The sequence below is a fragment of the Tachypleus tridentatus genome, chromosome 2 (assembly GCF_004210375.1).
Source record: "Tachypleus tridentatus isolate NWPU-2018 chromosome 2, ASM421037v1, whole genome shotgun sequence".
In the NCBI taxonomy this organism is placed as follows: Eukaryota; Metazoa; Arthropoda; class Merostomata; order Xiphosura; family Limulidae; genus Tachypleus; species Tachypleus tridentatus.
In genome coordinates, this window is record NC_134826.1 from 72,562,856 (window position 1) to 72,578,933 (window position 16,078).

The following is a 16,078-nucleotide window of genomic DNA, read 5'->3' on the forward strand; positions in this document are numbered from 1 at the left end:
AAGTTTTTCCTGTGCAGAATACTGATAATGCACTCATAAGATCTTCATTAAATAAATACAATGGTTCAAAACCCAGAATAAAACACAGCACATTTTTATTTGTCATGGAGCAACTTACATTCTTCAGTTTACTAAAACCCTTTAATATTCTAGCAAAATTAAAAAAAAAAATTCTTATCCACATTCAAGAATAAGTTTCCAATAAATTTAAAAGTTTAAAATTCTCAGCATATGTAAATGTTTATAATATCTATACCCTTATTATCAGTCTTATTAGACTAAATATAAAAGGTAACTTTACACAGGAGAGCTATTTATATCCTTAATAGTTTGAACACCTTCAATTATTTTACACCCCAGAAAATAACATTTGGAACTATTTTTTTGCTTTGTACAAAAAACTAAAATTAGAAAGGTCAACATAAAAGAATATTTTCTTTGGGTTACATGTATTTCCTATCACCCATTTTAATCACACACTGTAGCAAAGTAACTTTTTGAAATTTAATAGAAGGAAACCTGAGAATTCATAATATGTGCACAGAAAAAAAAGTTAAATTGCAAAAAGCAAGAAATAATGTAGCATTATAGCACTAACTGATAGAAATGTATTGGTTGAAAACCAGAGGTAAAAGTTAAGGTCACTATCTTGGTTAGTAACTGGTGAGAAGTCTAATTACTAATTCTATTACAATAATCAGTAATTTGACTTAGGAGATTTTAGCATGTTACCAATCAGTAATCATGATAACAAATGACATTCATTCACCACTAGCTTCCCTAAAGTACTTTACTGAAAACCGTTCTGCTCAACAATATCATCTTTTGCATTTCAAATATACCAACTTATTAGTTAATCAATCAATTATTCTGAATCTACTACTAATATATACTTTCATGATTAAAAAAACTGAATTAAAATGATGACTGATAAACGTTAAAATCAGTCTTTTGGAGATAAACGGCTGATTTCGTAGATTCTTATTATGAATTCAAGAATGAAACAGGCCAGTGGACTCTTATGAGGCAACTCATGGACCACTCAAGGCCTTCACAATTACAACTTAAAGCTTCCACTTTAATCAAATATTGCACTTACAAGCAAATCTGGACTTAAGGAGTAATGTATTCTCCAAATAGCTGAGGCTAAACATTTCGACTTTAAATGACCATCTTCTCAAGTGTCCAAAGTAATCTCCAATTATTTTCATAATTAATATGCAAATATACATATAGCATAATGACCCTGTGCAAGCTGTAATTAGTATTTGAATATGTATTAAAATAATGTTTATTTCACTCTTCTATATCTACTTTCATATTCAATTATACCATTGCAGCCATCACATTCTTACATGCTTGTCAGGATGCTTCATAAACACAACAAAATTAAGCAATACAACTACTAATGAAATTTCTACCCAAAAACACCTCTGAATACTTAAAACAGTGGATTTTTAAAGCCACCACAATTCTTTCCAATCCTAAACTTTAACCAGTTTTTTCTTAATTATTTAATATTTAGTGAGTATTATTTATATTAATATTGTATATCAAGATAGTTAGTATGGGTATTAAACCTTTTAATAAAATAGAGAACAGCATTTTGACCTTCTTAGGTCATCTTCAGATTAACAAAGGTTAATATGTATCAGTATTGTGCTGCATTTAAAAAAATGTTTCAGTTTATAAAAATTGAGACAGATGTGTCAAATCATCCATTGATTTTTTTCTGCAAAAAAGGACAATTTTAAAAAACTATTAAGTGTGTATACATCTAATGCGTTCACAATGTATTTGAATTTCTTTATTTACTAATATATGAGAGATTTTGTTGCTGGATTATGTTTATTATTGAAAGAGAAACAACAATTTATATTTTTCAAATATACATCAAAACTATAAATAATTCACCACCCTCCAAAGAATGCATCTTTTGCATACCATCTGCGGCTTAGTTTTTGTTTATGATTTTTGTCCAAATCCTGGGATTCTATCTGAATATCTTCTGCTCCAAGAGTTACCACTTCTTCCTCACTCTCATCATCATGAGACAAATCATTATTTTTTTCTACTGATGTTGTAACATTATCCTCAATAGATAGATCTACTGTCTCCCACTGAGAAGCTCCACCTTCTCCAATCCCAGCTGTCTTTGGTCCATATAGTAATATTTTCGCTTCTTTTTCTGGTTGAGTAATTTCACCTGTCATTTCTACCTCATTATCGGTAACAACAGTCTCTTCAATACTAACTGTAGGTGGAGAAAACAAAACTTTTTGTGGTCTAATTTGTGTAGCAAGTATCTTCTCAGTCTGAAGGTCTCCAGCAAACCCCACAAGATTCTTTAAAGATCTGTTCTGTTCATCTTGCTGTAATTTCATTTTGATGTATTCTGTGACATCTTTTGCTCTGTTTACTGCAAGTTCTACAAATCTTTGAACCTGCTTTTTCTGCAATGGTGTACAGCCACTAATATGCATCATGCATATCTCTTGGTGAGCATTTACTCCTACTATCACTCGGCCCTCAGAAGCCAGCTCTTCTGCTTCTGTTGGATCAGCAATTACTTGTTGACCACTATTAAACAAAGCAAAGGTGACACATACTGGAATATGATGGAGGCTGAGAGGAATAGGGTCATGTTCTTTCACAGAGTGAACTGTAGCCTCAGCACCTGCAACTGTAACTTCTGGTCGTCTGAAGTGATGCAGAGAAGACACTGCTGAAATAGCTGCACATTCTGCTAAGTTTCCATCATGGTTCATCACGTGAACGTCAACCCGTACGCTCCACACCTTTTCACCAGCCACTATACACAAAGCTTCCAAATCAACACAGTGGGAGTCTCTAATGCATTTCTCAAGGACCCTGGTTAGTTCTATTCCAAGATCTGAAGATCTGCCAGCTTCAAACACTGGGGAAGCCATTGGGGACAATTCAACATTAATATGAAGTGAACCTTCTGTTGGGTGGGCTGCTTTAGGCATAGATAGTTCACAAGAAACTTGCGATAACACTCTTGTGTTCCCCAATGTGCACAACACACAACCTCTAGTTTTTCCAAAAGTTACATGCATTACACGACTCTCATTTAGTTCCCTTCCATCAATTCTTTTATCTGCTTTTACGCTCTGAATAATAAAGTCTTGTTGACATTTAGCTGTTACAACTTCTTTAACCATCGTGACACATTAACCACTATATAGTTAGGAGGTAACTGCTTGCACTTAGCTGACTTCTACAATACAATTGTAATGTACGTAGTGTTAACGTTGGTCGTGACCACTATTGGCACTACTTGAGAAATACAACTCGTAGGCCTAACTTAGCCTTAAGAGGTCTCAATCTATAGACAGAAGCACTGAACATCTAAAGTTACTATTGCCTGATAGTAGTATTAAGGTAACAAAATACACAGAAATTTCAGCTTATAATTCACATAAGAAAACTTAAATAAGAAATAAGTAAGAAACAGTCGACTCACCCACACTTTCAAAGCAAACACGCGATTGCAGTAATACTGCCCTCTTGTGGGCATTATTACTGACAGTAAAATAACACAAGGTATTTTACATTCAAGCAAATATGTTTTATGTATATTTTTAAATTTTACTATAATAAAGCATAAAGTCAAAAAGTAACAGCGTGGGTTAATAGGCCAAAGAAATGATTAACTGCTAAACAAATATTCTAATACATACAATGTCTTAGACGAGGTTCCAACAGAATAGATGTTATACATAGTTTTAGGCTTTAAATTTACTTTGAGATACAAAGTACACTACCAGCTTTATACCTTATTATTTACCACAAAAATATTTTTTACGTTTTCATAGGTTAAAGTATACATAATTTTAACACAGAATGGCGATAAAAATAAAAATAACTAATTCACTTCTCCCTAGTTACCTATTTGTTTTGGGCTTTTCACCTGGGCAAGCATGTGAGCTTTATATTAAGAAATATTCATCTAAAGTTGAATATTATATAGAAGTACATATTTAGCATTTCCACTATCAGATCAGCCTAGCATGGCCAAGCGCGTGAGGCGTGCGACTCGTAATTCGAGGGTCGCGGGTTCGTGCTCGCGTCGCGCTAAACATGCTCGCCCTCCCAGCCGTGGGGGCGTTATAATGTGATGGTCAATCCCACTATTCGTTGGTAAAAGAGTAGCCCAAGAGTTGGCGGTGGGTGGTGATGACTAGCTGCCTTCCCTCTAGTCTTACACTACTAAATTATGGACGGCTCGATGCAGCGGGTAAACAACCTACTCGCTTAAATACCTGTTGAAGAATCCGCAAGCGATTGCGGCCCTATGTTCCTTGATGGAATCTAATGGTGATAACTAACTTACTATCAGATCAAGAGAAATCTCAAGGATACGACTTCATTTATATTTCGATAACGACGACCAACACTAATGCAGGTGACACATTCTTTTAGATAAGAATAGCATCACTGTTTCGTGTACATGTTGTTATATTTTCACCACTAAGTGCTTTCAAACTTTTAGTAAACGCTCCATCTCAAGTGGAAGACTGGATTTTGGAGCTTGCGATCTGAGTTTGAATCTATGCAACACTACAAAATATTCCCCAAAGATTGAACTGTGAGGCGTTATAAGAGTGACAGCCACCTCTTAGCAAAGTTGAAGGGTAGTAAAGTGCTACTGAATTTCTGGTAAGTAGTTCAAAATTAGGAACGGTAGCAGATAACCCTGACCGTTTTGTCATAAATAAAAATGAATACAATTATTTTGAGTGTTTGTACGAATCAATAACAATTATTTTACATTTATTCATGTGGTATTATTCTTTTTACAAATTCAGTCAGAAGTCGGAGAATACAGTTTAACTGCAATGTTATTCTAAGGGAAATCGCGCACTTGAAACTACGACAGTTTCGAATTCTATATATTAATAAATAGAACCATCTAACAAGAGCTTCATCAACTGATAGGATAAATTCAACACTATATAATCAGTTGATAGCATCTATGTTCAAAATGATACATTAATTAATTGACAAGTATCTATTTTTAACACTACATCACAAATTGACAGGATCTGTAGTTGACACTACCTCGTCAATTAATACGATCTACGTTCAACACTACGTAATCGACAGGATCAATATTCAAATAATGAGAATATAGAATCGACTTAGATAAAGATTTGAGTTATCAGAAATAGTTTAAATTAGAATCATTTCAAAGTTAAGAAAGTATTTAAAAATACTAATTCAGTGATAGTTGAAATATCTATACAGAATGGTGAAGTGCTTTCGATTCGTTAAAATACCCTAACACTAGCCCCCCTCCCGCTAGTACAGATTTACAACGCTAAAATAAGGGGTTCAGTTTCCCTCGGTAGGTTCAGCAGATAACCTGATGTAGTTTTACACTAAGAAAACACATACATCTTAACACTATGTTAAGATATTTTAGGATTACTTACAACTGCAGTTACTTAATAATCTGGTTATCCACATCGAGCTTAATAACGAAAGTAATGTGATTTACAACTGAAATTAATCATTTTTCCAAGGTATGTGTGTTGTGTGTTTTCCTAGAGCAAGGTCACATCGGGCTATCTGCTGAGTCTGCCAAGTGAATCAAACCCCTGATTTTAGCGTTGTAAATCCGTAGACTTGTCGCTGTACCAGCTGGAGACTTCCCAAGGTGACATCTATAATATAGCAAGGAAATTATTATTTTAAAATTATGTTATTATAACTACAAACTGTAAACGAAGCTACCATATCTCAAGTCAGGTGTGTTTTTTTAAATTTTGATATTAACAAATACTATTGTCAACAGAAAACATTTGATGAAAATATCCAATTATTGACAAGCAGTTTAGTCATGTGGATCTATCTGTTAATGCACCTACACAGAAATTTGACAAAGTCCATACAAATATTTTGGGAAAACTTATTAGTTTTAAATTTGAAAACATTTTATTTTACAACGATTTTATTTCTATTACTATTTATAAAGAAATTTTGCATACAATGTTAATATTATCCGTTATATTTTCTTATTCCAAAAGTCTAATATTTATTTATTGCTGTACAGACTTGCAGGTTGCTATTAACTTTCACGTTCAAAGACTCGATGTCTCTCACACAACAAAAGAAGTTCACCAAGAGGCATTAATTACTAACTAGCCTTTGATATTTTCAACCAGAATATTTATAACAAACCAAGAAGAATTAGTCAGGAGTGCAACGTAACTTAAGAAATAAAATAATGACAGCTTCAATATAAACTAACTAGCCAATATATAGCATCATTAACTATTGAAAAGTAGACTTGTCAAAATCGTACCTTGATCTTCTTTTTACAAATAAACCATCCCAAAACGTGTCTTCATACAAACAAAATTTCAAAAATAGATATTACATCTAAAGACAGAAATCCTGATAAATTTCACGAATAACCTGGATGAAAGAAAAATCCTCATAGTCGAAATTAATTTTTTAACATTATCATCCAAGAGGGTATATAAACTATCACGTTTTAGAATATAAAATATTCAAGTCCATATCAAGTTTACAGATATAAATCTCTTGATTATATAATGTTTTATGAACAAAATGTTTTGATATTAAGCTTTATATAATTGGGATTAATATTTAAACCTTAGTATGGTATTTTCTTTGTACATTCATCTACATTAATTTAACGATTGTGATGTGTTTTATTAGTTCAAGTTGTAACACTTTGTATATTGCACTGATGTCACCAGAATTTTACGCATTGACTTCAACGAGATTCTGAATTCGTTTAGTATTAATTAGTAAACTATTCAACTTGTTTTTTAAAGTTCTTTGTACAACATTAACTTGAGTAAGACAGTTGTATGAAAAGTATAAAATAGTTCACTATCAATACATGAATATGTTTTAAGCAAACAAAACCATGGCTCATAGAAAAATAGCCGTAAAGTTTGTTTACCATTACAGTGCTGTCATCTATTGTGATTTATACACAATAATTAATATCGAGCTAACATTCGTCGTACATTTAACAAAGATATATAAACATGTTTATATTTTCTCACATATCACACATATAACTTACTTTAAAAATACGTATGAAATAATTGAATAAAATGCATTTTTCACAGTTGGAAGCTGTAAAACTCAAGATTATCTATAATTTTTTTAACTTGCTTGTTTATAAATACTAGTACTAGTAGCAGGAAGACTTTTTTTCCGAATGCTTCCCTAACCGGGTGAATGAGTGTTGTGAAGTGTAAAACAAATTCAAGAGCAATAAATTCATTAGGTTGTATTATTTAATCTTGTTGTTACATAATATATTTATTTTCTGTTGTAGTCATTATATTTGTAGCTTGGTGTTTATTTAAGCCATAATAAAGACATTTGCATTTTAATTTAGTAGTTATTTTCGAACTGGTTGAGTGAGCTGTTGTGAATGATGTTGGAAAAAGCACTGATCTAAATATAGTAGCACTGTTACTAAAGGGTACAATATCCATAATGTTTGAATTCTAGTTCTAAATCCAATTATATTTTAATAAATACTTATCGAATGAATAATACATAATACATGAAAAACATCTATTATAACACTGAAATGAAAATTGGGAACAAAAATAAAACTCTTTGTTTTCATTTGTGTACAAAACACGTTAGTTACTCGAAGTTATGAAGCCTAGAGGTCGCTCATTCTATGGCTGACCTTGCTCTTCGCTGCTTTTTGTCCTCGTTGCTGTTAGCATTGGTTGTTACAGCAAATATAATATTATCCCTGATCAAGTTCTATTCTGACATACCTAAAATAAATAACGAATTATCATTTATAGTAACATAACCCTTAGACATATCTTTTAACTCTTTTCAAATGCCACTCGTTACATTCATGCGGATGTACACTGCTGCTGCCATGTTAGTCGCCGGTGCGTCTGATTCTATGCCAACGAATGTTATTGGCGGCCAACCCGAAATACAGCGCCTAGTATGAAAATTAGAGTAGCAGCTCATTGCAATAAAATAAAAACAAAGCGCAATCGCTTCAGAATGAAGTGACGTCAAATAGTTTAATGCAGTTGCTTGAAACACTGGTTGGAGATTATATTAGAAGATCTGCTGTCACGTGGACAATTAGTTGTCATTCGTCGTGGGTAGAGATGGATGGTAGCGTTCAGCCTTTGATGCAGGTTTGGAAAAAATTTGACCTTTTACAGTTTCAGGTATGTTTTCCTTGCTGTAAATTTATATTGTATTTGGAAGGGGACAAAATCTTTATGTGTTAAATAAATTATGTCCACTTCCGCTTTAAAAATCAAGTTTTACAACTTACAAATATATGAAAACTATTGTAGTACTAGTAATATGATTTTGGTGTTTTTGTGCATGTAATAAATTAAATTCGGTCATAAAACAGAAGTAAAAATTTAAGAGTTCACAGAAGATAAATTTATGTATAAGTTACATAAATATAATTACATTTTTGTTTTATTCTTTATTAACGCTCTTATGATTTGTAAACTTATAAAACTACCGTAGATCCTAAAATAAAGTGCGCGGTTCTAACTACGTCAAATGGGAGATAAAACCGGGATCTTATTCTAAGCTTTCCTATGGCGTAAGTTCATGATTTTATTTTCACATATGTTATTTCCTTTTTTCACAAACATCACGGCATCCTAATTTTTTAATTCTAATTAATGAGTATTTTTTATGTAAGCAGTCTTATGTTGTGCAAACTTGTGAAACAATTTTTTTGTATGTGTGTGTGAATATATGTAAGAAATAATATTAACGTATGTAATAGTTTGTATATCTATATATTCTTGGGCTTCAAATTGTATACATACATATTATATTGCGGGCTGGAATGCTAACTTTAAGGGTCATTTCGCTTGCTTTCACATCGATGTCTTATATTCTATTATTTCTTTCTGCTTATTATTATTTTTCATTATTTTATTTATCTCCCCACATCTGGCAGTAGACAACGAAAGGAGCTAAAGGTGTGGGACGTTGTGGGTTAAAGCACCCACATCTGCTCCATCAGTTCTGCTTTTTGCAAGCATGTCAGGCCAGTGAAAGTGAGCTTAATCTTGGTAGTTGGTTTTATTTCTATCAGTACCTCAACTAACCATGGCACGTTACACGATGATCTATCTTATGATTTGTGGGTGTTGGATGTCTGTATTGTGTTTGCGATTTATTTTTTCAGGTTTTTTTTCCTCACCCTAAAATTTTTTTACCAGCTATTTCAGAATTTGATAAAAGATGTAGTCTGACTTAGTGGATCTGAACATTTTGTCTCATCTAATTTGGTTTGTTTTGGAAATTCGCACAAAACTACGTGAGAACTATTTATGCTACAATCCCTAATTTAGCACTGATGGACGAGAGTTAAAGCAGCTAGTTATCACCACCCACCTCCAATCCTTGAGATACTCTTTTACTAACGAATAGTGGGATTGATTGTAACTTTATAACGCCTCCACAGCTGAAAGAGATAATTTGTTTGGTGGGACGAGGTTTCGAACCTTAGAATCCTGTAGATTGTGAGTCTAGCGCTCTAACCACCTGGCCATGCGAAGCCCATTTCATTTAATTTAATCTGTACAATTTATGTTTAGGTAAAGCATTAGAATTGTTTGTTGTGAAAGTGCATGCAGTCAAACAGGCAGGAGGTGTGAGAGAGAGGCAATTGTTATTTCTTTCATTATATAACATTTTTTAGTACAACTGTATTATAAACTTGAATTATTTAGTTACGGAAAATTGAACAACCGACAGAATTAAATACATTATTATCATGATAAAAGATTAAAGATTATACTAGATTGTAAAATATCTATTGAATGAAACATATTTATTCTCAGTATTTGTAAAGTTACCAAAATTGTTTCCTTAGTTTAACTCCAAATTGATGTAACTTATTGTAAGTGTACATGCCACAGGTTTTTTTTTCTTCGTTTCTTATTGGTAAATCTTGTTTGCTAATTTAGTTCTTAACTTAATATGTGAATTGTTCAAATCTAATAACTACATATTGTGCGAAAAACAAACATTAGCTGCGTAGGTTCGTCGCTACTGTAAACTCATTAAGCGTGTATGTGTTTTCTTAAAACAAAGCTACATCAGGCCATCTGCTGAGCCCACCGAGGGGAATCGAACCTTTGATTTTAGCGTTGTAAATTCGTAGACTTACCGCTGTACTAGCGGGGGGGGGGCAAACTTATTAAGCGATGCTGACGGTAAACACAAAAAATAACGTTGTTAGATAATTAGCTTTAACTTTAACTAATTAATAAAGATGGAGCTATGAATATAGAATATTGATCAAAATATGAAAAGTATATTGACTAAATGATATTTAGAAAACAGTATTTGCTTGGTGTAGAACAAAGCCATACTGAGCTGTTTGTTGCGTCAACCACGGGAGTCGAACTCCGGGGTTTATCGTCCTAAATCTGTAAACTTACTGCTGTCTTCTCGATGGACTTAGAAAATACCACAGACTAACTGTTAGTTGTGTTCGTTTGTCACGAATCTCAGCAGAGATCGTGTCATTGTTTGATTGGCTTAGGATATTTATATAGATTTTGTTTTTAGCGAAAAGCTGCACAATGGGCTCTCTGCGTGCTGTCCACTGTGAAGAATCAAATTACGTATTTTACCGTTTAAATCAGGAGTAAAATACTTGCACGTGTCTGACTGTTAACCCTCAAATTATCAACTTGATTTTGTTTAGTTCCGTGTCAGTGGCTTCTGCATATTGTGTATTAATTTGTTTCAATACTCAACGTTAAAAATTGACAAAAACAAAAAATAAAAGTAGACAAAAATTCGTATATTTGATGAGTACAATACCCTGGGAGACCACATTAGAATTGAGTTTGTTTCATAACAATATTGATAGTTTTTGTTTATATTTGTTACGTGATTCGCGTGATGTTAGAAACTCAGTAAACAGTCAAGTGAGAAACCAACAGCCATTTGGTTTTACGTGTTAAAGACTAATATTCTGAAGAGCCAATATTTTGAAAACTGAGTGTAAAAGTAATTACACATCTAAGCCTAATGTTCATTCAGGTTGTTATCAGGCAGGCAGAAGCACTATCTATGTAAGAATGGTTCTGATTGTTCTTTAGAATGTTAATTTAAATATCTCCTCAACAAGCCATTAGAACTTTAAAGTGCAATACTCTGTTTCCTTTTTTTAACAATATCTATGTAAAGATTGTGTTGCAAGTTCTGTAAATATCTTAGCAAAAGGTTTGAATTTCTTGTTATTTCGTTGTCTGGCCCTCCAGTGGCACAGAAATATGTTTGCAGAGTCACACCCGCTAGAAACCGGGTTTCGATACCCGTGGTGGGTAGAGCACAGATAGACCATTGTGTAGCTTTGTGCTTAATTTCAAATAAACCAATCAGTTCTTTGTGTGCTGTTTTACTACATGATAATTCCAAAACAAATGTGAATAGTGTCAACCAAATTCACTCAGGTGACAATTTTAAACGGAATGTCCGCTTTTATAATGATTATTAATAAGCAGAAACGATTACAAATAATAATAATTCTGGTGTAAACGCTTTTATCATTACCTCTTGAAGTTAGCTTTCTTATATTTCTACGTGTTAACATTCCACTACACTATGTGCCTCTGTTAATATGCAGTTATGATAAATTCCATCCTTACTATCTTGTTTCCATTGTTTTGAAGGTTTGATGTTATCCATCTCTACATCTGCTTCCTTTTTTGAAACGCTTTTTCTTCACTTGCATTACATAAACAGTAGCAAGTGTATGATGTTATATTAGGGTGTACAATGTTTTATTACGGATATGAGAGAACATTTTGAAGTATATTATAATAATTTCAGAGAACTACAATGTTGTTACCCGTAATTAAAACTTTTAATATTTTGAACAATTGTGTCAAAATTATCATAATAACAATATCTGTCTGTTTCCGATGCACTAATAGTTTAGAAAAAATTATAGTAAGAGCCACTGTGTGTCCCACTGGTAATTAATTCTAGAGTTAAATTACCGACGTGTGTTCGTATACCGAGAGGAAGGTGTTAAGAGACCGCGAGTGATGAAAATTTCCAAGAAAAGAACATTTTTTAGTGTGTGTGTGTGTATATATGTATATAACGATTAATTATTGTGTTAAAATAACTAATCTACTGGTACAGCAGAAATCTATATTATTAAACTAATAACTAATCTACTGGTACAGCAGAAATCTATATTATTAAACAATTGCCTGTCGGATTATGACAGAGGTGTTATTTTATTCATCATTATGTGGAAATTAAAAGCCTGTAAATAGTTACATTCGCTGTTTGATTGAAAATTACTACTGTGAAGGGATAACTTCTTTTTTTGTTCACGATCCACGGATACCTCTGTCCTCGTTTTAAACAGAGCGTAATCAGCGATCCCATTCATTTCACGAGGAATGACAGAAAGTACCTTTATGCAGGTACTGAATTGTGGGTTGAAATATGCCGTGTGTCTCCAAAATTTTCGACATGTATTCATAAAATCTTTGTCTTCGAATGTTCGATTATGTGATATATTATATATTTTTATAGCATTCTTTTCGTTTATAGATAGATCACTGAAGCGTACCGGTCACTTGACTCTCGTTACCTAAATTTAACGGGTACTTCCCCACAGTTATGACTATAGAAGTTGTTCTACTAGGAATGGTTAAAAATAAAGGCTAGACAAATGTGATCTTGTAATATTTTGAGATAACGTTCTTTGTCTGTAGTATGTTTTCATGTTGCGTGTTTCATACTCAGGTAACTGTAAAATTAAACTATCGTGCATCTGTTAAAGGTTGGGCGTGTGTTTGAAGAGATAACACCATCACCCTTACCTAACACGAGCAATTTAATTAAATGCTATTTTTGTTGACGGCCCCCAGGCTATGCGACATCTACTTGAAAGCAGCCGAATGTAAGAATAAGTTGTTATCGTGAGGTGAAATGATTTACTTGTGTTGTAATAATCGCAAATGAAATTTTAAAGTCCTGAAAAGAAGTATGTATGTTTTATTCTTATGGACCCGCTTTAATTTGAACATAAATATATTTATTTATTAGGTAGATAATCTTATATAATAATTTTGTTAGTAACTGATGTGATTAATTTATATTCTTGTATTGAGCGCTATCATGGATAAAAGCTGTAGAAATAAAATATTATAAGTTTGAAACTGTCTTAAAACATTATATGTAATGATTGTAGAAGGTACAAGTTAGGTTGTAAGTAACTGTTTTGTTTTACTTTTAATTTTTATATTTCACTGTTCATCATTGGATTTCAGGTACAACTATAGATACGAAGTTGCTTCTACACTTACTAGTTTAGTTTGAGACATTTTAAGATACAAACATTTAATTTTCTACTTTGTATTTTTAAATAAAAAATATATCATTTATTTAGAATGCGTGTGGAAATATATTGCTTTTTTGTAAAATGAAACAATAATTACAATAACTGTCTCCACAATATAACCTGTATATATGTAGGCCTACTAATATTATCAGTTTAATTAATCCCATTATAGGAAATGTATAGATCTAGGCCTATTTTATTAAAATGTTAAATTACTCCATTATTTGACCTACATGGATCTAGGTTTATTATATTACCAGTTTAATTTACCCTGTTATATGACCTGCATTGTACTTGGACAACCAGACAATTATTAGGCGTGTAAGGTGCTCGGAGTATAGTTGAAATGAGAAAAAAAAATATTTGCTGTAAATGAGCTATTGGTGTCATTGTCTAGGTTTTTATGCTAATAGCTCAAAACAAAATAAGTATTTAAATTAATTTAGCTCGGTTATGCAGTCAATTAATTGATGTGTTTTATGAAAACTGAAAAAGCTATAACCAATAAACAGAACGGTATCGTATATAAAAAGCAACCTAAAAATCACGTACAAAGAAACTATCAAAAATAATAATATTATTAATGAAGGGATTTTTTTGATGTTATGGAAATTATTGCTAAACGGTTACTTAAAAATAGTTAAATAAATCAAATTTTTTATGTGAATAGAAAAGTTGATTCTAATTCTAAGATATTTATAAAAGCATTTATATAGGAGAAAAGTAATAAAAATGAATCTACGTGAAGGAATAATTAGAATTTTTCAATATGTCCTTTATATGTTAGATAGTATTTTAATAAACTTATTATTCGGAAGGCTACCCCGTTTTCGTTTTACAATAATAAAAATGAAAGACAGTTGTATGGAAATTATTATATTAACAAATATAATTCAGCAGTTAATTCGTATCATTTAAAATGTAGAGGACGTAAGAGTAAAAAGTGCCAAAGTTGATTTCTTTATAAGGGGGATATGTTTTATTACCTAAGTTTTTGTGATATTTGTCGTACCTACTGTACGTTATGGATCAGTCTTCATCTTTATACTTTATACGTATTTGGGTATACATTCATAAATCCGCTAGGATTTAAAAACATCAAAAAAAAAGTTTTAATATAAATTTGTTCTCTGCCTCTTTGTGTCTCGAATGCTATGTTTGATGGTTCTTCTGTGATTTGCACCTATATTTGCAACATGTGAAAGAAAGAAATGTATATATATCTATGGTGGATACAGAATTTTCACACACACACACATAAACAAACAAAGGGGGAGGGGTCAAAAGAATGGTTATCGGAGAGTCGCTCAAGAAGGGATGTGAAGAAACTGAATGCTCCCCCCCTCCCTCCCTTTGAGAAGCAGAAACTGAGAAAACGCAAGTCCAATTGCCCGCCTTCGCTCTCAGCGTCAAGATTTAGATCTCGAAGACCTAGGAGGGTCAGGTTCCGATGGTCTCTTCCTTCCTACCTTGCTATTGTAATTTGTTTCATTCTTACATGTCCATGTACTTTGTCTAGTATCTGTTGTTTATTGTACAGTTATTATTCGTCTTGTATTGTTGTCTGCTGCTTTTTGTGTTGCAGAGTTCATTAATTGCTGTTACGTATGGGATTAGTACTGTTTAGCTATGTTTATGATCAGTGTGATGCAATCTTCTACTGTGTTTTTATAATAAGTAATGAAGTCGTATATATATATTTACTGCTTCAATGTTTTTGGCTGTTTTGTTTTTGTGGTTCTCGTGTAATGTTTACTGAGGCTCGTTTTTGTTTGCTTTTTCCAGTTCCTAACATTTTTCAGAATCTTTTGTTTTTCCCACCCACTGTCGTCTGCAAATTAGCAATAATAATTCCAAATAATGAATACTTACTGCTACTCTTCATAACGTTCTTTGTAGAAATGTTTGTTAGAATCAGAATTCTGAAATAACCACCGGAATCAACTTATATCAAGCACTTAAAATGTATTCTCAAGACGGCTGATACAGGTATTAGCACTTTAATTAAAATAAACTGTAGAACAAGGTTTCGACTTTCTTATGTCATCTTCAGGCTAATAGAGAGAGTTTGCAACTGACCGTTGCCGGGCACGTGTCTTAGGGACGAGAGTGTAAACGGGTACGGGATTGTAGAGGGCGTTGCAATTAGGTTATTAATTAATATAGGTGTCAAGCTGTTCCTTTATATTGGTTTAATTTTGGTTTTAGTTGTTGTATAAGTAGGGCTTCATTGATTTTGTGTTTGATAATATTTGTTTCTCAACTTAATATTTGGGTGTTTTCTGTGGTTATGTTGTGTTTATTTGATTTGAAGTGTTCAAAAACGTGAGGTGGTTTTTTTTTGTTCTTTGAATCTGATTTCCGTTTCTCTGCTTGTTCCTCCAACATAGAAGTTGTGGCAGTTGTTGCACTGTATTTTATAAATTATGTTCGTGTTATGTTTGTCAGTGTAGTTTTTACATAGTATGGATTTCAGTTTTGTACCTGGTTTTTGAATAAATTTGGTGTTTACTGGAATGTTATGTTTTGTTATACGTTTTTCCAAATGTTGGTTATTATTTCGCTTATATCAAGAACATGTGGTATGCAGCAATGTAAGGTTTTGTAGTTTGTTGTTAGTCGAGGTGTTTGTGTAATTTTTTCAACAGTTTTTGGAGGAAATTTGTTGAT

General features: G+C 32.5%; 2 protein-coding genes across 2 annotated transcripts in view; one reads left to right on the forward strand and one right to left on the reverse strand.

Annotated features, from left to right (window-relative positions):
* Window positions 1–78: 78 nt before the first annotated feature.
* Window positions 79–3,529, reverse strand: Rrp45 (exosome complex component Rrp45). The gene has a single exon (XM_076488482.1). It carries the CDS (start codon window positions 3,183–3,185, stop codon window positions 1,911–1,913), a length of 1,275 nt encoding a protein of 424 aa, XP_076344597.1. The 5' UTR covers window positions 3,186–3,529; the 3' UTR covers window positions 79–1,910.
* Window positions 3,530–7,722: 4,193 nt separating this feature from the next.
* Window positions 7,723–16,078, forward strand: part of LOC143244214 (homeobox protein cut-like) — a 316,853-nt gene continuing 308,497 nt past the window's right edge. The window contains exon 1 of the mRNA XM_076488461.1: window positions 7,723–8,222. Within this exon, the coding sequence (XP_076344576.1) occupies window positions 8,073–8,222 (150 nt within the window). The 5' untranslated portion in view covers window positions 7,723–8,072. The remainder of the gene's footprint in view (window positions 8,223–16,078) is intronic.